The following is a 22,974-nucleotide window of genomic DNA, read 5'->3' as shown; positions in this document are numbered from 1 at the left end:
TGCTGCGTTGCCCAAAAGCATTTGGACAGACGGTCTTCAGGCCAACGTCCATACAAACGTTAAAAATGACCTGCAGGGCTTCCCTGGTGGTGCAGTGGTTGGGAGTCCGCCAGCCGATACAGGGGACACGGGTTCATGCCCTAGTCCTGGTCCGGGAGGATCCCACACGCCTCGGAGCGGCTGGGCCCGTGGGCCATGGCCGCTGGGCCTGCGTGTCTGGAGCCTGTGCTCCGCAACAGGAGGGGCAGCAACGGGTGAGAGGCCCGCATACCGCCAAAAAAAATGACCTGCAGTGCTATGTGCAGTGGGATAGGGCATAGTGGGGACAGATAAGGGCCAGTGGCTCTCACTACCAAGAGCCAACAGTCTGCACCTCTTTCTGAGGAGCAGCTCATGAATATTAAAAACACTTCTGCCTGTGAATGTCCACTCCCTAATTTCTGCAGCTTTTGTTGTATCTAGCAATTAGGATTTCTGCAACATTTTTGTGATTAGTATTCTTAACAATCAGCCAATCTATTAGTTACCTGGGTTGTATTGCTGGTAAAACTCTTTATATAATAGAGGTTTTTGCCCTGGGCTATCCAGTTCATCTCTTTACCTACCAAAGTAGGTAAAAGCCAGAGGGATATATAGTGCAGAAGATTTTGGAGATATGAAACAACTAAGGTTTCATTTAACTTTTCTGAAAGTAATTGACATTTAAAAGTAGTAAAAATGTGGTTTTATTAATCAACTACAGTCACAATACAATCATTATAGATTTCCCCTTCCGTATTCATCCCACCAAACACAAAACAGAGTAGTGTGTCAGTCTGACCTTCTTCGTGAGAGTCACCACCTTGGGTTACTCCTTTCTCAGTGGAATCCCCTTTCTCAGCAGCACAGTTTAGAGTGGCAGAATTTGAATCTTCTTTCTCAGAAGTACATGTCACTGGCCATGGAATGATACACATGGAATGGTCCAATCGTCCAGGGGGTAGAAAAGTATCAAATTTAAGCAAGGTCCAATGCTGCTTTTCTATTTTAGAAAAAAAAAAAAAAAAGAAAAGGGTCTGTGTTAAGAAATTTCCAGAAATGCTCTGTGATGTGCTGTATCACCTGAGCCCTAACAGAAACAGGAAATAAAAGGGAAAAACCCCTAATGGCACTGTTACTGCTTTGATGATGTCATTCCCTAAAAGTTTGGTTGTCATTCTTTCGGATTTAGATGTGGAGGGACCAAAATGAAAGACCAAAAAGCATTGTGATACTTTTCAAAGAATGGTCATATTTGCTTAAAGACTCACAGTGAACAACACCTGCTCACCTATGTGATACTGGTACATTGTGCTCAGGGCTCCAGTGGGAGTCATCCCTCCAAAGATATACAGGTGCTTTCCTACAGCCACAGCTGAGTGGGCAGCACAGCCTGTGGGAGCTGCCCCAGTGGGACTTAGCTTCTGCCACTTCATGTCACCTGCCAAGAGATAGAAAGTGTTTAGGTACAACATGGCCTAGACTGTGGTTTCCAACTTAACCTGTCAGACTGCTGCAGTTTGCAAACCAATCACTGAACTTCATTCACTGAGAGCTCTGAGAGATCCTATAGCAAGGTTTGGTGTGCACAAAAATCACTGGGGGAGCTGAAATTCTGTTTGGCTAGTCCAGGGAGGGAGGGAGGGGCTCAGTAATCCATAATTTTAACAAGCATCCCAGGTGATTCTGATGTGGGTGGTCTTTGGAGCACACTGAGGAATGTGATCCAGTCTTTGGTGACCATCACCATTAAGTATTTTGGAGCCCAGAAGTAGGTGAGGTTCCAACTGTGTGTGTGTGTGTGTGTGTGTGTGTGTGTGTGTTTTGTGTGTGCAAGCATGCCTGTATGTGCACATACGTGCATGTTTGAAATACAGTTCCTTAAAAAGCAACTTTGTGAGTACTGGCTAGACACTAAGTATCTTGCTTACTTCATTCTCTTAATAGCGGTATGCAATTGCTATTACTTCTGCCTACCTTCTTTCTTCTTAAAGATGAAGAAATAGGATTAGAGAGGGAAAGAGAGTTGTCGGAGATCCCACAGCTAGCAGGTGGCAGAGCTAGAATTGTACTCAGGTCTGACTCCAAAACCTGTGTTCTCTGTGCTGTAATGTGCTGCCTCAGCACCTATTTCCAACCTATTTCTGCAGGTAGTTGCAACTTTTCAGACAAGAATTTAAATGAGGCAGGATATCGCTGGATTTTAGGTTTTAGAGAACTACCTGGGCTGGAAAGGAGGAAAAATAGTTAGGAAGTAGTTCCTTGCATAAGAGAAAAGGACTTTCTTTTTAAAAATAAGCATTAAGGGACTTCCCTTGTGGTCCAGTGGTAAAGAATCCACCTTCCAATGCAGGGGATGCAGGTTTGATCCCTAGTCAGGGAACTAAGATCTCACATGCTGTGAGGCAACAAAGCCCATGCGCTGCAACTACTGAGCTCGCGTGCCTCAACTAGAGAACCCCCGTGCCACAAACTACAAGAGCCCACGCTCTCTGGAGCCCGTGCATCACAACTAGAGAAGAGAAAACCCACACGCCACAACTAGAGAGAAGCCCGTGCACTGCAATGAAAGATCCCACATGCTGCAATGAAGATCCTGTGTGCCTCAACTAAAACTCAAGGCAGCCAAAAAGCTAAATTAAAAGAAAATTTTTTTAAGAAAAAATAAATAAAATAAGCATTAAAACTCTGTTTGACTGCTTGCAAGGAATGCTTCTGTGAAGATATTTTCCATCTGTCAGTTCAAGGCAGGGGTCCAGCAACTCAGAGTTGGAAGGGAGAATCACCCAGTCCAGCCAAATATCCTAGGCAATGCAGGAATCCCAGCCAGTATCAGCTGGCCTCAGATGTCACCAAACCAGAGAACCTATTGTTTGGCAAGGTAGCCCGATACATTGCACAGCAGTTCTCATGCATTCTGCCCATAGTTCCAATTCCTGTCGTCTGGAGCAACGCAGAACATATTCATTTGTTCATCTGTCCACTTTTTTAAAAAAATATTTTAAATTTTTTGGCTGCACTGTGCAGCATACAGGATCTTAGTTCCCCAACCAGGGATCGAACCCATGCCCCCTGCAGTGGAAGCGCGGAGTCTTAACCACTGGACCACCAGGGAAGTCCCTATCTGTCCACTCTTAACAGATATGCACTCATCACTCAAGACCTGCCAGACACTGTGCTCAATGCTGGAAATACACTGGCGGAAAAAAAGAGACAAAGTCTCTGCCCTAAAGGAGCTCATAGTCTGCAAGAATGATCCAGAAAGAGTCCAGGCTCTCTAGGGCACATCAGCCCTTCAGACACTTAAAGACAATTCTCATGTTATTGCTAACTTTCCTTTTCTCAGTGTTCTTAACAATTTAGCGTGACAGTTCTGGTTGTCCACCTCCAGACACACTCTAGAAGTTATCCATGGGGTTAATGGGTACTGCTTGAAAGAAATCCAGTCGGGAAACACAAAGCATAATGAATTTTAATGAAAGAGCAGGGTTGTTGGAAGGATAAGAAATAATGAATGGGTAGGTACATGGCAAACAGAAATACCTGCTTTTATTGTTATTATTATTTCTTATTATTATTCAGGCCACATTTCACAGAATCTAGTGAAGATTCTGCTGGCTGGTCAAGAGCAAGGCTCTAGTCAATCAAAGCTATTTTATTTAATCTTAAGCAGACAAGCCCCCATGCCCTCCACCCTACTTACTGATATCAATGCAATGGAGATCATCATAGAAACTGTCCTCTGCCAAGCCTCCATGGATGAAGAGCTTTGTCCCTGCTGCCACCATCACATGACCATGCCGGGGGGATGGAGGTTTTCCAAGTGTCTCTGGTTGTGACCAGGTCAGGGTATCTAGAAAAATAAATTCAGTGACGTTAGATGACAAAGCTATGAAGCAAGAACCCGAGAAATATACCAAGCCTCACCTCCCAGTAAGCAGAGATGCTCCAAGCAGAAAGGGACCTGGGGGGTCATTCACTGCAACTTGCCAACCCAACCCAGGCCTCCCTCCATCCACAGCCTTTACAGCCTCTACTGGTACACATCCAGGGCTGGAGAATTCACTGCCTAATATGCCTGCCCCTTCTACTGGGCAATAAGGAACCACTTCTTGCTTTGAATTAAAAAAAGACCTCCCTTAAGTTTCTTCAACCTAGAACTGCCACAGAGTTAAAAAGAATGAATCTACTTCTTCTGGGACAGGCCTTCAGAGTTTTCTCTTTTTTTTTTGAGTTTTCTCTTTTTTAAGACAATATTCTTAATTGATTTGCTGGAAGGGTGGAGAAAAAAATAGACTACTTTTAAAGTTAGCAGGGCCTCCTGAAGTGGTTGTATAGGATAATGGTTAGAGCATGGGATTTGGAGTTAAAACCAGGTTATTTCATTGAATAACTATGTGGCCTTGCACCAGTTACTTCTATAAGCTTCAGTTTCTGTAGTTGTAAAATGAGGAGAAATTACCTGATAATACCTACCTCTCAGGGTTGAGGCGTGGATTAAATGAGATAATATACGGAAAGCACAGGCACAGAGAAAGTACTCAATACATGAGAGTTATTAATATGGGTTTGATCCAAATAGTGCAGATGTATTTTACGTGTTGAAAACCCTTCATCTCTTCAAAATTGTACATATATAGAATTCAGGAAAATTAATCATTTCAACATACCAGATAAGTCTTAAAGGAGTGCTACAAAAATTATCTGAGACAAAAGCCTGCCAAACAACTTATCTCTGAATTACCATTTGTGACATGCCTGAAGGTTGTTCAAGGAGCCCCTAGAGTCCCAAAGAATACATTTGAAATAATCAGAAAAAGTTTATGCATAAATATGTTTACCACAGCATTGTTTGTAATAGAGAAGAACTGGAAATAGCCTAAGTCCATCAACAGGTGAATGGGTGAGTTATTGCTACAGTCATGATAGAATACTATGTATTCATTAAAAACACTGAAAGAACTTTGTGATTACAGGGGAAATGCTTAAGTGAAAAATACAGGATACAAATAGTACACCTAGAATTATCTCTGCTATTTAAAAAAAAAACACACCATAGTTGTACCTAAATGTTAACAATTTTGGGGTGACAGTATTTTATATATATATACATATATATTTTTTTCTCTTACAGTTTTATATATTCAAAACCAATATTATTTAAAAATTTAAAACCGCTTTAAAAGAATCACACAGTTCATTCTTTCTGGATAAAGTCATACTGTGACGTGTCTTAATTCTTAAACTTTTTAAGTTTGAAATTTTGCTTGCCTTTTCTCAAAAAAGGCTGCAAAAACACACATGAAAATTATTTTTGTCACATGCTATTTGTAAAGTATTCATAAATGCCCACTAGTAAGAGGAAGAAATGTAAATAAATACTGCTTAGACAAAAATTTGGCAAGAGGTCTCACAATTTTAAATGTTCATACCATTTTGACCCTACGTAATTCCACTTCCTAGCATCTAGTCCATATTAAATGTTGTAACATGTACAGAAATTAATGTATATATTCACTGTAACACTGTCAGCAAAATGTCAGTCAATAGGAAAATGACTGAATGAATAGGGATTCCCACAGAAAGATATGCTTTGCAAGGAAATTTCTGACTTAGGAAAGATCCGTGATGTGTGATTAAATGAAGGAATAATAATGATAATACAGTGATTATTTATTAGGTGCTTCCTATGTGTCAGGCACTGTGCTATGCACTATATCACATTATCTCATTTAATCTTTCCAACTCTTTGTGGTAGGCACTATTACTATCTCTATTTTACAGATCAGCAAACTAAGGCCTAGAGAGATTAAGAAATTAGTCTTAAGTAATACAGAAACTAGATGTCAGATCTGATCTTGAGTCCCTGTCCTATGGCTTCAAAGTTTATACTTTCGACTAGTACTAAGATCTACACTTAGACCTGCAAAAGTAAGAGGCAGACCAACATTTATAATTTAATAATTCTATGTGTGTGTTTTAAAGTTTTTATATAATTTCAAAATCCATAGAAAATTCATAGATGTTCATAAACACATGTGCATATGATTTATAATTGCACAGAAAAATCTGGAGGTAGACATTAGGAATGGCTAACAGCGTTTACCTCTGTCTGGGGAGTGGGAAGGAAAGGTGTAAGGGGCAACATTTTACTTTTTTGCTTTATAAACTATACTGTTTAAATTTTTTAAATTGATCAATTATTCCTTTTTACATGCAAATTTTGCTATGGGTAGAAGATATCAGCTAAGGGATATACTGAAGAAGTCTAGAAGTGAGACACACAGCCAGGTTGTCATATTCTAACCTCTGCTTCCTATATCGGGTAAGTTGCAGGCCGGGGTAACCCCGACCAGGTAAGTGGCAGCCCCAGGGTTCCCCTGAGTCCATACTTGCATCAAACACATGCAGCTTCACATCCTGCACGGGCTGGGCGCCTCTCTCTCCGCCCCCAAAGACATACAGCTGGTTTCCAATGGTTGCCGATGACGTGTGGAATGTTCTTGGGGATGGTGGTGGGCTGGTCACCTTTGGAATAGTCCAAGTCCTCGTTTCTGGTCCACAGAGAAGGTAGGTATCTAAAACACCCAGGCTGAGGGGCCTCTGACATCAACTCTGGGGCTGGGCAAGGTCACTTTGCAAACCCCAATCCTTAAGGCAGACAGTGTAGGTCTAGGCGGGGATCTCATGCCACCAAATTCAAGGAGGGGTAGGGGGCAATACTTAGAGTTTGCCCAGATAGACCCAAATTCCCAAGATTGAAAAGCCACAAGTACAATTAAGAATGAGGCCAGTTTGTTTTTGGAGGCCTTCAAACATCCTCTCTGAACCCTCCTCCCCTTTGATGACTGACTACCCTGCCCTGTGCCCATTCAGAGGAGCACAACAGCTGCTAAAATTCATTCCCACTAGATGCAAGAAACTAAATATGCCAAGTTTCTCAGGATATGTGGCCATTAAAAGAAAGTAGACAATATTATTACAGTTTCAGTAGTAGCAGTAATTGTCCCTACTACACAGTAAGTACTAAATAAATACTAGTTTCCTCATTTTACAGATAAGGAATTGAAGCAGAGACAGATTAAGTCACTCATTTAAGGTTACATGGCTAGTAAATGGCTGAGTTGGGATTCAAATTCTGTTTCAACACCACCAAGATCTATGTATTTTCCACTCTTCTGACTTGAGAATAAAATTTCACCACGTGGGTAGGTGTACAGAAGCTTATTTATTTCCAGAATGAAGCATGAATTTTATAGAAACACAAGCAGTAACTGAGCACCTCCCTTGTGCGGAATCATTGCCCTGAGCACTCTGCCATCCCCGACATCCTCAGTCAACCCTGGGAGGTGGATGGAAAGTATCTCCACTTTGCAGATGGGGGAACTGAAGCTCAGAAAGTCTAAATCCTTTCTCCCAGGTCACAGTGTTAGTGAGTAGGAGAGCAGGGCTCTGAACACAGATCTGTCAAAACTCCCATACTTATTCCACTGCAACACACCAGGAATTCTTCCTCCCTCCCTTCCTCCTTCCCTCCCGTGCCACATGGCTTGTGGGATGTTAGTTCCTCAATCAGGGATTGAACCTGACCCCACGGCAGTGAAAGTGCCAGGGAATTCCCAGGAATTATTTCTTGACTGGGAAATTCTGTGCCTTTTGTAAAGGTCTTCATTCAGTATAAAAAGTGACGCACGAAGCATGTGTAATATGTGTAGGACTCAAAACATGAACCTGGAGACCAAACAAGTCTCAGCCTATATCCAAAATATAATGGGTACTTCCCTGGTGGTCCAGTGGTTAAGATTCCACACTTCCACTGCAGGGGGCACGGGTTCGATCCTTGATTGGGGTACTAAGACCCGCAAGCTGCATGGACAAAAAAAAAAAAAAAAAAACCCAAAACAAAGCATAATGTAATTGTCTCTATAGCTACAGGTCTTGGGTAGTTTTTGGATTTTAGGGGGAGTTAGAAGGGGCACAACCTCCAAGTTCAGAAGATCCTGGGATGGTGTGGCTACCAAGCCAAACGTTAGCACAAATAATACGAAAGGAGTTCTAAGCCAGCTGAGGAACTCGCCTTAGTAACAAAAGCAACTAATGATTCCCCTACATCTTTCATATTTCTTGGGCATGGTGTCAAACTATACTTTCTAGGAGAGAAAAAGGATCTGGTGGAAAATCAATTCCTTTGACAAAAGCTTTCCAAATTCTCACTGTATTTTATTTAAATAGATGCCATCATTGAAAATCAAAGGAACTGATCTCCGTCCAATCTAGAACTGATTTCCATCTGTCGAACCATAGCTACATCAACCACAACAACAATTATTGAGCATTAAGTATGTGCCAGATTTGAGTTAATTTAAATTCTTGCCAAACTTAACAAGGTAGGAACTGTTACTATCCCAAAATGACAAAGACCAGCTGTTGTAAAAATAAACCTGTTATCGATAGAGGGAACTGGGCAAGAGTTGACTGTTATGTGAAAAATGTCCAGATTCCTAGTAATTAACAAAATGCATATTTAAACAATTAGATACAAGGGGCTTTTTGCCTATCAAATTAGCAGTGCTTAAAAATGATAAATTCGATACTGGTCAGGAGTGAAACAAGAACTACTAAACACAGTTGGAGAGAGGATAAGTTGAAAAAAATCTTTCTGGATAGGGAATTCCCTGGTGGTCTAGTGGTTAGGATTCTGGGCTTTCATTGCCATGGCTTGCGTTCAATCCCTGGTTGGGGAACTGAGATCCCGCGAGCCACGCAGTGCAGCCAAAAAGAAAAAAAGTTTTAAAAAAATCTTTCTGGAGAGCAATTTGATAGCATGTACTAAAATCCTTAAAGTCCAGTGTTTTATCTAGTTCTTTTATTTCTGGGCATGAGCTCTAAGACAATAATTCTTTTTTTTTTAAACATGGAAGCACTTTTTTTTTTCTTTTTATTTACTTATTTTTGGCTGTTTTGGGTCTTCGTTGCTGCATGTGGGCTTTCTCTACTTGCAGCGAGCGGGGGCTACTCTTCGTTGCGGTGCGCAGGCTTCTCGTTGAGGTGGCTTCTCGTTGCGGAGCACGGGTTCTAGGTGCGCGGGCTTCAGTAGTTGTAGTGAGTGGGCCCAGTAGTTGTGGCTTGCAGGCCCTAGAGCACAGGCTCAGTAGTTGTGGCACACGGGCTTAGTTGCTCTGTGGCATGTGGGATCTTCCCGGACCAGGGCTCGAACCCATGTACCTTGCATTGGCAGGCAGATTCTTAACCACTGCGCCACCAGGGAAGCCCCTAAGGCAATAATCTGAAATACAGTCAATGAGTTCTGAACAAAGATGTTCAATGCTTTGTTATTTATAATGATAAAAATCTGAAGACAACCTATATGTTAAAAAAAAAACAACCGGGGAATTATGGTATTGTCATAAAAATTGAGGGACTTCCCTGGTGGTACAGTGGTAAAGAATCCACCTTACAAAGCAGGGGATGCGGGTTCAATGCCTGGTCAGGGAACTAAGATCCCACATGCCACGGGGCAACTAAGCCCTCGCGCCTCAACTAGAGGGTCCGTGTGCCGCAAACTACAGAGCCCATGTGCCCTGGAGCCTGCGCGCCACAACTAGAGAGAGAAAACCCACACACTACAACTAGAGAGAAGCCCATGCGCCACAAGAAAGATCCCATGTGCCGCAACTAAGACCCAATGCAGCCAAAAATAAATTAAATAAATAAAAAATCTTTAAAAAGTGTGATTCAGCCATTAAAAAGGATTTCAACAAAGCCTTATTAATAGGGAATTATTTCTGTGCTAATTATGAAATTAAAAATAAAAAGATACAAGAGCGTAGTGGTGAAATAGGATGATCTCAGGTTTATAAAAATGCACAGAAAAGACAGAAAGGAAGTACACAGAACTGTTATTAATAGCCTTAGGTCACAGGATTGTGGATGGCTTTTGTCCACTTATTTACACTTTTCAAATATTTTACAATGAATATAAACTATATTTATAAAGAGAAACACAACAAAAAAAATGTTTTTAACTGACAAAAAGTCAGGTCCACCTCCTATGGGTGGTTCAGCAACATCCTCGCAGTAGTGATGTCCCCAAACTGCTTCCTCTATGATAAAACTGCCAGTGAGACTTGTCAGGAGCTTTGCACTTTCTGACTAAAAGAAACATACTAGGAGGATCTAGATCAGGGTTTCTTAACTTTGGCACTACTGACCTTTTAGACCATATAATTCTTTATTGTGAGGGGCCTTCCTGTGCATTACAGGATGTATGGCAGTGACTCTGGCCTCTACCCACTTGATTCCCTGCCCCGAGGTGTGACATAGCCAACTGTCCCCTGGGGGGCACCATCGCCCCCATTTGAGACCTCCAATGTAGGTGATTTGGGTTCTAGCCTGCCCCAGTCCCTGGCTCCCTGGTAACTTTAGGAAAGTCACTTCCCCTTGTGGGACCTGGGTTGCCCACTTGGCATAGCTTTTCTCTGAAGCCTCATCCAGCTTTGGCTTTTAAGAAATGGATAATTTGTACACGTTACGAGGAAAACAAAATGTAACTCTATTCTTTTCAGATTCTGCCAGAAGTTAAAATTTCTATTTTCTATGAGGTCAGCAAAGTTAAGCGGATTAGTCAGTACAATCCAAATGCACTTTGGTACAGGTACTGGAATTGGATTTATTTATCCGTTTTGGTAAATAAATAACCTTTGGCTACTTACCAGGATTCAGAACTTGTAGGCAATTTCGATTTCCTGACTGGTCGGCACCTCCAAACACCCAGATGCTGTGAGGTGTGCAGGAGGGAACAAAGCTGGCATGCTCGTACCGGGGCAAAAGGCCCTCCGAGGTGGCTAAATCCCACTGGTGTGTTCCTAGAAAACATTTCACCCAGTTCCTAGATTGGGGCTGCCAATGGCTTATACTGGTTGACAAACTTGGGGGAGGGTACTGAGGAGAAAAGGGTCAAAAGCATAAGTGAACAACCATCAGAGCACTTAAAGGGAATGTGGTCAACCTCCAAAAATTTTTATATCAGACACTTGGTGGGGGGGCGTCTGACTCATCCATAAACCCTCTTCTATGGGAACTGTCCCCACTCTCCCAACCCCAGGGATAGATCCCAGGAGACTTGGTTGTACTACACCTTGACTTTCTAGCCTTAACTGATAGGGTCAAAGGTAGTCACTGGACTCAAAATGGGCCAATCAGATCCTCTCTCCCAAGAATTTGGAATTCAAACAGATTTCTGGGTTTGGGTGGCCATCTTCTACCATATGTGGAGAAGGAGAGAAAGCCAAAGTATGGAGAAGAGAAGAATGAAACATCTACATAAAGAAGCAGATCTCTCCAAAGAGAGTGAGGGGGGAAGTAGATGGGTTTTGACAGCTTTCTAGTTCTTGCTTCCACTCTCTCCTGAGGCTAGGCCAAATCTTCTACCTTTGGATTCTCATTCTTTCTTTTTTTTTTTTTTGCTGGTTTAAGAGAGCTTCTATTACCTGCAAGTAAATGACTTCTGGCTAAAACAATTTCACAGACTTAATACCTAACTTATTAGTTATTTTAATTAGTAAACCACTTACATATGACCTTTACAGGCATTATCTTGTTACATCATTACAAGTGCCAAGCGAAGCAAGTTATTATCCCTGTTTTATGGGACACTGAAGTCCAGATGGTTTAGGTGGTTTAGCCAGAGTCACAAAGCTAGTAATAGGTCACGAAAGAATTGTAACTGTACTAGACAGCAAGCTTCTTGAGAGCTGAAAGAGATTTAATTTACCTTTGATTTCTTAGTGCAGAGTATAGAAATTCAAATGCCTACAGAGGATTGGAGGAAATTGGAGAATGAGAGCCCCACTGATAGGTGGCAGCTCAGTTGCAAAAAACTGTCACCATGTAGACATACAGGCATATGGATGTCAGATCTTCCAAGATTATCAAGAGAGGCCAAACCACTTCAAGTTTTACATGTAGACTCTCCTGCACATTTGGTTAGTAAACAACTGAGATCAAAACAATACACAGGGGCATCCCTGGTGGCGCAGTGGTTAAGAATCCACCTGCCAATGCAGGGGACACGGGTTCGAGCCCTGGTCTGGGAAGATCCCACATGCCGCGGAGCAACTAAGCCCATGTGCCACAACTACTGAGCCTGCGCTCTAGAGCCCGCCAGCCACAACTACTGAGCCTGCGCACCTGGAGCCCGTGCTCCGCAACAAGAGAAGCCACTGCAATGAGAAGCCCATGCACGCAACGAAGAGTAGCCCCCGCTCACCACAACTAGAGAAAGCCCACGCGCAGCAACGAAGACCCAACACACCCAAAAATAAATAAAATAAAATAAATAAATTTATTTAAAAAAAACACAACAGTAGACAGCAACGTTACACACAGACCTAACAAAACATGTAACAAAACACCAATTTTCTTCTGCCATTGTGTGGTACATAGTAGTCACTCATTCATTCATCCAAATACTTATAAAGCACCTACTCTGTGCCAGGCCCTGTGGTAATGGCTGGGAATACAATGAGAAGCAATATAAAAGACAGACAACAAACAATCACATGTGAAAAGGGCTGTGAAGGGGGATAAAGATGGGGAAGTACAGGATACTATGGAAACACAGAGAGTGGTTGTGTCATTGTGATTTACATTAAGAAATACATATTTGGTCTTCATCTGTTCCAGGCACAGAGCTCTGAAAATCCCTGTGACGACCTAAGTGATAAGACTGATAAAGGTGTCTTTTATTATTGATAACAAATCCCCTGTCAACCACACCTGAGTTTATGTTAATGAGGTGACTTTTGGAAAGCCCCTAAGGATGGGAGCTGGTTGCCAGGGGAACTAACCATTACATTACGGGGTTAGAACTTTTCAGCCCCAGACAATGCCCCCTACCCCCAACTCCGGGGGGAGGAGAGAGCCACCAATGGTCATAACTTACTCAATTATCCCTCCATAAAAAAAAGAGGGGTTGCAAGAGCTTCCAGGCTGGTGAACTCATGGAGGTATTGCAAAGGTGGGGCACCTGGACAGGGCACGAAGTGCCTCTTCCCACATGCTTTGCCCTATGCATCTCTTCTATTGGCTATTTTCCTGAACTCTGTGAGCCTCTCTAGCAAATTAATGGAACCTGAGGCGGGTGACATGGGAACCTTCCATTTATAGTTGGTCGGTCAGAAGCACAGGTGGACTTGTGATTGGCATCTGAAGGGGAGCAGGGAGAGTCTCGTGGACTGAGCCCTTCATCTGTGGAATCGGATGCTAATTCCAGGCAGAACTGAACTGAGTTGTAGGACGTCCAGCTGGTGCTGCAGAATTATTTGGTGTGAGGGAAAATCCCCACACATCTGTCAGTCAGAAGGGAAGTACGGAAGACTAGTGTTGAGAGGAGGCATGGGAATAGAGAAGGAAAACAGAAGAGTCTCTCCTTTACAGTGGCAGTGCCTAAACTAGTCCTAAACTAGTGGCAGATGTATCAGGGCAAGGTTCCTGATGAAAGTGTCATTTAACTGGGATCTGAGAGATGAATAGTAGCCAGATGATAAGGAAAAGGAAGAGCCTTCCAAGCAGAGGGAACAATACGGTAAGTCCCCTACATACGAACCTCTGAGTTGCAAACTTTCAAAGATGTAAACGTGCATTCGCATGTCCAAATCACATAAGTTTGTTCACATGTCTGGCGTTATCTGTAAAAGTTGGGTACCTAGGCTAACTTTGTTGGACTTAAGAACAAATTGGATTGGCTTCCCTGGTGGCAGAGTGGTTAGGAATCCGCCTGCCAATTCAGGGGACATGGGTTCGAGCCCTGGTCCAGGAGGATCCCACATGCCGTGGAGGAACTGAACCCGTGCACCACAACTACTGAGCCTGCGCTCTAGAGTCCATGAGCCACAACTGCTGAAGCCCGTGCACCTAGAGCCCGCACTCCACAACAAGAGAAGCCACCGCAGTGAGAAGCCCGTGCACTGCAATGAAGAGCAGCCCCTGCTCGCCGCAACTAGAGAAAGCCCACATGCAGCCCACGTGCACCAATGAAAAAACCCAACTCAGCCAAAAATAAAAAATTAAGGAAAAAAAAGAACAAACTGGACTTACGAGTGAGCTCTTGGAAAAGAACTCATTCTTATGTAGGGCATTTACTGTATATGCAAAGGGTTGGAGACCAAAAGAGTTCAAGGAACTGAAGGATATTCAGTGGAGCAAGTGTGGGTTTGGGGGAGCTAAGAAATGAAGTTGGGGATAGCCTGAAATTGGGGAGTGACATGATCAGATTTATATTTTAGAAAATACTCAGCTAAGTATGGAAAATGCAGTGTACAGGAGGTAAACCTGGAAGCAGGCAGACCAGTGAGGAGGCTGTTGTAACAGTCTAGCTGAAAGATAATGATGCTTCGCCTACAGTAGTAGCAGTGCAAATGGACAGACATGGATGAAAATAAGAGATATTTAGGATTTGGTGATTAATTGGCTATGTGGATAGAAGAGGTGGAGGCATCAATGCCTCCCAGAGAAATAGTTGATGAATGAATGGCTGGTTATCCAGGGCTCCATATGGACTCTTTCCCCCAAATCAAGGAGGTCTTGGTTGGGTGGATATATTCCTGGAGTCTGTTGAGACCTTAGGGACCTCTCAGTGACATTCATTTTCTCAGAGAAAAACCCTACTGTCTGGTCTGAACTGATAGTCTTAGGAATGGTCATGGCTGGCAGCACAAAGCCCTGCTCTCTGGCTATATAGGGCATGTGCTCCGCAGCTGCTGGTCTTTTTTTTTTCTGGCCACGCCGAGTGGCATGCAGGATTCCAGTTCCTCGACCAGGGATCAAACTGCAGTAGAAGTGCAGAGTCCCAACCACTGGACCGCCAGGGAATTCCCCACAGCTGTTGGTCTTACCCAGATCTATGGTGTGCACATCTGAGAAGCTCCTGTTTGGATCTGCTCCCCCAACAATGAAGACCTTCCCTCTCTCGGCATCACCAACAGGGGGTAAATATGAGCAGCTATGGCCAACCCGAGCACAGGGGCTGTCTCCAACCGGGGTCAAGGTGTACCTGCCAAAGGGAGGGTATATTCAGGAGGCCTGAGCAGAGAATAAATGCAGCAGTATGTTCTTTGCATTCCTTATGGAACAGTCACCAGAATGAAGGGTCTTATACATACACAGTCATTTTAGATCATGTCCAGCAAAGCAGCATTTTCCTAATTAATGAACAGTACCTTCCCTTTGCACATAACCTTTGACTTTTCAATTTTGTCACTACTTTCATCTTACATTAACTTAGTGGGGATGCCCTGGGCTAGTAATTGTCCTCATTTGGTAGACGGGGAAACTGATACCCAGAAATGTCCAATGGTGTGTCCTGGCACAGGATAGTAGTTATGAACATGATTTGCAAATTCAGACAGACCTAGTTCAAGTCCCAGTTCAAGTGCTTTCTTGATGTGTGCTCTTTTGGAAGTCACTTTACCTTTCTGAACCTTAGTTTCCTCATTTGTAAAATGAAGACAGCAATAGTTCTCACCCGTGAAGAATGAGATGCAATCTTGTAACATGGCAGGAAGGACTCAGTTAACGATGGCTAGAGCTTTATGTGTAATCACATGAGAACAGCCCCAAAGCTCTTGCGACTAGCCAGTGATGCTTCCCTCTGCCATGTAATAGTCTCTGTCATTCACTGATTCTTTTTTTTTTTTTTAATTTATTTTTGGCTGCACTGGGTCTTTGTTGCTGTACGCGGGCTTTCTCTGGTTGCAGTGAGCGGGGGCTACTCTTCGTTGCAGTGGCTTCTCTTGTTGCAGAGCACAGGCTCTAGGAGCCCGGGCTTCAGGAGTTGTGGCTTGCGGGCTCTGGAGCGCAGGCTCAGTAGTTGTGGCACACGGGCTTAGTTGCTCCGCGGCATGTGGGATCTTCCTGACGAGGGCTCAAACCCATGTCCCCTGCATTGGCAGGCAGATTCTTAACCACTGCGCCACCAGGGAAGCCCCATTCACTGATTCTTAAGAGCTTTTCCAGATTACTCATAAAGCTCGACCTGATGGAAGACAAAACTAGGACTTTGAAAAATCAAATACAGGATCCATTCATTCTGTTCTGTAAAGTTATTCTGAATGCTGACTGAGAAAGCACACTTCTTCAAGCTTTCTGGTTGGAAAAGAAAGCTCTGCAGCTGTTTTTCAGGCCCAGTCTTATCTGACCTCTCTGGCATTTGGTACTCTTGGCTCTTCCCTCCTTCTCATACCTTTCTCCTGACCTGGCTTCCCCACACCCATTCCATTTGGTTCTCTATCCACCTGTCTGGCTGCACTTTGTTTCCTTCTCTGACTCCTTTCCCTCCAGCTTTCTCCCAATCCTCATGAGTTCTCTTCTCAGTCTAGGTTTGCTTGCCTGATCAATTTTATATGTACTGATGGCTTCAATTACCACCCATCTACCGTACATGTTCATCAGTGACTTTCAAATCTCTATTTCTTTTCCAGATCTCTCTTCTGATGTCCAGATTCACACATTCCACATCGTCACCTGAATGACTACTAACCACATACCATGCATGCTGCTAACTTCGCCACAACCCTGGATTCACTTAACTTGCACAAAACCCCTCTGGGGACAGTACTATTATCATCATCTGAGGTTTACAACTGAGGACCTGTGGCTTAGAAAGGTTAAATGACTTATTCAAGAGCACACAGCCATCCAGCTACATGGTGAATAAGACAAAAGAAGTCCCTGCCTTTACAGCCCTGACAGACTAGTTGGGAAGAAAAACACTAAACAGATAATTTCCAAATATCCATTTCATTTCAGTTGTGTTATAAAGGAGTACAGGATATATACAGGATATATAGTATGAGAACATATCACAGGGGGACCCTACCCTGTAAGGAGAGGTAGGTGGGGACAGAGGTGGTCAAAGAAGTCTTCCTGAAGGAGCCCCATTTGAACTGAGATCTGAAGTATGAGTAGAAGTTAGCTGGGCAAAGAGAGGGACAAAAGATGGGGGGAAAGGATGATCCAGGTAGAGGGACCAGCACATACAGTTCCTGAGTGGGACAGTGCAAGCCACATTAAAGGAAGAGAAAGAGAACGAAGGCTGAGTAACGGGACTTGAGGTTGGAAAGACAGGCAGGGGCAGATCACGCAGGGCCCAGTGGGCCATTTTAAGGACTCTGGTTTTTATCCTAAGACCAATGGAGAGGCACAAAAGGTTTTCAACCAGGGAATGCCATGATCAGATTTATGATGTGTAGAGAGCAAGAGTGGACGCATGGAAGCCAGATCAGGGGCTCTCCTCCAAGGTCCTGCAGAAGCATTGCCTCCTCTCTACAGCCCTCTGTGCGTCCTGCTTCAGCACCGGTCACTGTTCCCCCACTACACTGAGACTATTCACCTTTGTACCTGCAGCACCTACACAGCGGTGGCCCTGTCAGGCCAGTGTTAGTTGCTGAACGAAGGGTTGGTTGAACAAGCGCTCAAGAAATAGTGAAGCCAGTTTAATCCAAATCCAATTCCCTGAAAGTCTTACAAATGAGTTAGAGCTTGGGGGAAGACACAGTGTTGGAGCTGAGGATGCCAGATGGTCAGTGCCCTACTCTTCCTGGCAAATGGATTTTAATAAAATCAACACAGCTCTGTGATAATTATTGCCCCACTACCTTTCCTCTGAAGACCTTCTCAGACAGTTTGAGTCTAATTACCAGAAACCGCAGACAGTTTCAACTCTACCCTTTTTCATAGAGGATCAAATTTGTTAGTAAAGTACTTATAAATGAAAAAAAAACTCATGTGTTTCTTTGTTTGAATCCTTCCTTACAGACCATGTTGCTTTCCTGGGCTTGTCTCCAGGCTCCAAGACTGGCAGCTGCTTCATGGTGTCCTACGCCTAAGAAAGAAAGGTACTTTTTAGACATTTACAATTATCTTCTACATAAAAAACACAGATCAGGTTACTTGCCTCTTTAAAAATTTTCCTGTTGATGTACCAATTTCTAGGGCCTGATTAATTTGAATAAGCATTACCAACCTTTTGATATAAACTTATATTTGGGAGGCAACTATGACACAACTTTCGTAATCCCATTACAGAGTTTTTTTGTTTTTTGCCTAAAGTTTTCTGTGTCCGTGGTTTTCATAGGAAGGGGTATATATCAAAATAATTTTCAGAGGTCATAAGGTATTTATGTTTATCAAAAGAAAACATTTTAAAAGGCCAAGAAATACTGAACTCTAGGATAAATCCTGGCCTCAGCATGACATTCAAAGCCTTCTGGTCTCAACCTTCTTTTCAGGAACTCACCTCTACAATTTCTTGCTATATTGAACTGTTCTTATTATATTTGTTCCCCTAAAATGCCAGGCCCTTTCATAACTTGCATCCTATGCTGCTTCCCTTACCTGAAATGTCCCTTCCCTTCTGGTCAACTAGAAAACTCCTAGTCAACCTCCAAAGCCCAGTTCAAATGTCCCCTCCTTAGTGAAACCTTCCCTGATTTGTTGCTTTCCACTTACATCCTCAAGTTACTTTATTCTCTACCTGAAGGTATCTATTAAGCTATCGTCATTGCAGGGATAACCCTGAATGTAATTATCTATTTAAAACTCTCTAGATTCTAGAATAAATTCCACTAGACTAAATTCCAAGCGAGCTGGGCCTCTCGGATTCATTCAGAGAACCAACCAAGAGGCCCGGCATAGAGCAGAAGTGAGGGATGAGTGAATGAAGAAAGAAAATGGATGAGGTTTCTGGGAGGTGAATGGATAAATCCAATCTTCAGCCTAAGTCACTAACTGCTGTCCCCAAAGCCTAAAGCTCAGTGGTGTTAACTTCACCTGGACCGGGACTTCCAGCAGTCGCCCCTGTTAGGTCCATCCCCCAGTCCCATCCCCGCTTGGCAACGCTAGGGGATAGGAGACAGGGTCAGGAGAGAACAGGCCGATTCCTTTCCGTCAGTGTGGCTAGGCCGGAGCCAGAGGAGGTCTCCCGAGTGCTTTCCACCCAGCCCAACTCCACTCCCTTAAAGGATGCGGCGCCGCCGCCCCACCCCGCCCGGGAACGCTTCAAACCGGGGTCCCGGAGCCCCCCACCTCCGGACCGCATTACCTGAGGCGGCTTACGCCAGTCCTGGGGCCGTGGCTCCGCCCCAATAGGGGCGGCTCTTGGATCTTCGCCCCTCCTTCAGACCCCGGAAGAGCGCCCCGGCCAACCGCTCTGCACGCCCAGGGCCGGGTCCCCAGGGCGCGCCTTTGGAAGGGAGCCGGGAGGGGGCCTAGCGGCCTGGGTTCGACCCAGCTGTGTATTTCTCCAGAACTAAACTGGCCGGGTCGTCCTGGGGCCCTACCTCCCTGGCTGAGTAAGACAGAGCTACTTGGAGACGACTTACAAGCGAAATGCCAGGGGTTGGGCATCCAGTTAGTGACCCAAATCCCTTGGGCTATTTTAAAGGAGCTAGGATATTTTCAGTTCCAGCGGTTGTTAGAATGGTTTCTGAAAGGGAGAGTTGAGCGTGCTTTCCTAGGTGTGAAATTTCCCTACGTAGTCTTTTTTTTTTTTTTAATTAATTTATTTGGGTATGTGTCGGGTCTTAGTTGTGGCCCGTGGGCTTCTCTCTAGTTGTGGCCTGCGGGTTTTTTCTCACTAGTTGTGGTGCGCAGGCTCCAGGGTGCATGGGCTCTGTAGTTTGTGGCACGCGGGCTCAGTAGTTGTGGCGCACAGGCTTAGCTGCCCCGCGGCATGTGGATCTTAGTTCCCTGACCAGGGATCAAACCTGCGTCCCCTGCATTGTATGGTGAATTCTTTACCACTGGACCACCAGGGAAGTCCCCCTGTGCAGTCTTTAGGCCAGTTCAAGCTTTGGCGCCCTAAAGAGCTGACTTATTCCATAATTCGCGTTTGTAACTATAGCAGGCACTATGCCGAACCAGGCAAACCTGGCCCCTGGCCTCCTGGAGTTTACAAACTAGAGAGAGATTAAACAGAAAAACAAATAACTAGGTACGCTTGTAAAAAGTGCAAGGAATAAAAAGTTCATCAAGGTAATATCTATTTTTGCGGAAGATACTTTTCTCTGGGCCCCAGTGTCACCGGTCTGTAAAATGGAGCTAATAAGACTTCTGTCACAAGGTTATGGTGGGGAATACATGAGCTAATGTATATAAACTGCTTAGTGTCCAGTGACTGGCGCAGAGCTGGTTGTATGTAAAATGTAATGCTATTCCTAGGTGTAAATGAACTCTAGACACCAGTCGTGAGTGAGATGTATTCATCTACATTACTGTGGTCTCCTTCATAACCATAGGTTCCCTGTGGCTTTCCTGAAAATGGAGAGCTGGCTCACCTATGTCTACGTTTCAGAGAACCCCACAATCAGGAGGGCTGAGTTGTTCTATCCTAGGAATTGGAGGAAACAGTTAAGGAAGGAAATCACAGGAGCGCCTGCTGCACAGAGCTATGGTAGCAGAGTGGGAAGCAGACAGACATACTTGGGTTCACATCCAGGGTCCCGCACTAACCATCTACCTTGACATTTGGCAAGTTCACCCTCTCTGAGCTCTAGGTTCTTCATCTCTAGAATGGGAATAGTAATTACCTACCTCAGAGAGGGAGCAGTTGAGAGGATTTGATAGTACAGCTGAAAGGTGAACTTGGTAAATCTTTTCGCTACTTGAAACCATAACAAAAATTTATTGACAAGATGGAATTTGCAGTCTGTAGCTCTTTTTATTGTTCACATATCCTATTCCAAAGACCTGGAGTCTTTGTGAGTTCCCATGTTTATGGAAAAATCTCCACTGACTGTTTGCCAAAGAGGAGTTTCCTGCTCTCTTTCAGGAAAGAAAACTAAGGCCAGGTTGGCTCTGCCATATGTCCATGTGCATCTAGATGGAGATTTCTGCTCACAGATGCAGAATGCCCTCTCACCCCCTGTGTCTTTAGGCTAAATCCATTTCAAGGTGCCATGCTGGAGTTGCACATAAACAAGAAAAATTGGAAGAGGTTTGTGGGCAAAATAGCAACTAATTTTCATTGTGGGATCTATGCTTTTAGACTAGAAATCACTTTTCAGGAAGTGCTGGAAAGAACTTTGGAGATCTATTTTTAAATTGGAAATTGAGGCCCAGAGAAGTTAAAATGACTAACCCACATAAATGGGAGAACAGGAACCCAGGTCTCCTGTTTCGTGCAAGGAAGACTAAGAACATATTGCAGTCAGCAAGCTCTGTACACTGTCTCTGTAACACACCACCCAATGTGTCTATCATCTTTTCTAAGAACTCACCCAACTGGGAATGTCAAGAGTGAGGTTCACTGAATGAGGTGGGTCTGCAGGAGGGACCTTCTTACTGCCAGACAGTTTGGTAATGTGAGGACTGCCCCCTATTTTCACTGGAAGGGGATTGTCTTCATTACCTACCTGTTCACTGACTTATCAGCAAGGGAAGCAATGATGCTGGTGACACCTTCCTTTCAAGCACTTTATTGTTTGTAAAGAACGTTCATATCCATCTCCCTATTTGTCTCCCTTCCCAATTCTGAGACGATATTTGAATAGGATTAATTCCCAGTTACTGAGGTTCAAAGATGAAAAATGAATTGTCAGTTTTTCAGAGGATTGTAAAAAAAATCAAACAACAATAGCATCTTTCCCTCATTTGGGGTTTTTTTTTCTTCCAAAAAACTCTAAGCATATTATCCCTATACTTCTTTTTCCCCCTAAAGTCTTAAATCTTACCTCTTCAAAAAGGCCTTTTTTGCCCACCCAATATTCAGAGCTAACACAATGCACTCACTGTACACGACATTGTTTTAAACCCTTTCCATATATTAACTCTATTTAACCTCAGTACAAGCCTAGAAGGTAAGTATTCTTATCATCTCCATATGAGGCAAGCACTGTTATTATCGCCACATTGGAACTGAGAAAACTGGAGCACAGAAAGGATACATAACTTTGCCAAAAACACAGGGAGTAGTAGAGCCTGGGCTTGAACTCTAGCCATTTGGTGCTAGAGTCTGCACACTTTACCTCCACTATGTTGCCAACCTAAAGTAGGCCTATTCTACCCCATTTTTCTTACAGCACTCCTTCTTTCCCTTTTTTCCCCTTTTTTCCCATTAATCATACTTTGTAATTAATTCTTTCTTTATTTACATGTTTGTTATCAGATTGTAAGTGCCGTAGGGCAGGGATCATATCTGTCTCATTCACATCATAGGTATTTGTTGAATAAATGAAGAAATCTATGCTTGTGGGCACCATTCTGCAACAGACTGTTAAAAATTAATTTTACTTTGAGACAATTTCATACTTACAGAACAGTTATAATACAAAGAACATCACCCAGAGACCTCAATAAAGTTTCGCCACATGTTGTCAAAATACACTTTAGGGCCAGAGGATCCAGTCCAGGGTCACTTGAACAACAAATATTTATTGAGCACCTGCTACTATTGGACTATATAACCGTCTCCTAACCGGTCTTTCAGCTGCAATCATTGCCTCCTACAGTCTTACACAGCAGCCAGAGCAACCCTTTTATTTATTTATTTATTTATTTATTTAACATCTTTATTGGAGTATAATTGCTTTACAATGGTATGTTAGCTTCAGCTTCACAACAAAATGAATCAGTTATATATATACCTATGTTCCCATATCTCTTCCCGCTTGCTTCTCCTCCCTCCCACCCTCCCTATCCCACCCCTCCAGGCGGTCACAAAGCACCGAGCTGATCTACCTGTGCTATGCGGCTCAGAGCAACCCTTTTAAAATGAGTTAGATCATGTTACTTCTCTGCTCAAGACTCGGCAATAATTCCCCATTACATCGAAAGTAAAAATCAGTGTTCTTTTCTCTCATCTCCTCTCCTACTCCTCTCACCTTGATCCAACCACACTAATCTTGCCATTTCCCAAAGATTCTAGACATGCTTTTATCTTAGGGTCTCTGCATCAGCTCC

At 43.5% G+C, this 22,974-nt stretch overlaps 1 protein-coding gene across 3 annotated transcripts; it reads right to left on the bottom strand.

Annotated features, from left to right (window-relative positions):
- Nucleotides 1-498: 498 nt before the first annotated feature.
- On the bottom strand, nucleotides 499-19,197 carry RABEPK (Rab9 effector protein with kelch motifs). Of its 3 annotated transcripts, XM_022578749.2 has the most exons (8): nucleotides 19,118-19,194; nucleotides 17,835-17,899; nucleotides 14,913-15,070; nucleotides 10,731-10,883; nucleotides 6,411-6,572; nucleotides 3,722-3,871; nucleotides 1,310-1,459; nucleotides 531-1,021 (listed from the first exon to the last, which is right to left on the bottom strand). In XM_022578749.2, the coding sequence occupies exons 2-8, from the start codon at nucleotides 17,885-17,887 to the stop codon at nucleotides 729-731; spliced, it is 1,119 nt and encodes a 372-aa protein (XP_022434457.1). In that variant the 5' UTR covers nucleotides 17,888-17,899; nucleotides 19,118-19,194; the 3' UTR covers nucleotides 531-728. The 3 variants fall into 3 exon arrangements, with proteins under 3 accessions (XP_089769873.1, XP_022434459.1, XP_022434457.1); XM_089913747.1 differs by lacking the exon at nucleotides 10,731-10,883 and having other exon boundaries at nucleotides 499-1,021; nucleotides 19,118-19,197; XM_022578751.3 differs by lacking the exon at nucleotides 6,411-6,572 and having other exon boundaries at nucleotides 516-1,021; nucleotides 19,118-19,196.
- Nucleotides 19,198-22,974: the final 3,777 nt, after the last annotated feature.

Source organism: Delphinapterus leucas, chromosome 6 (assembly GCF_059928025.1).
Source record: "Delphinapterus leucas isolate spDelLeu-1000000601 "Yukka" chromosome 6, BTC_Dleu_Yukka2, whole genome shotgun sequence".
Classification (NCBI taxonomy): Eukaryota; Metazoa; Chordata; class Mammalia; order Artiodactyla; family Monodontidae; genus Delphinapterus; species Delphinapterus leucas.
Note: the sequence above shows the minus strand (reverse complement) of the source record. Positions and strands in the feature narration are given on the sequence as shown.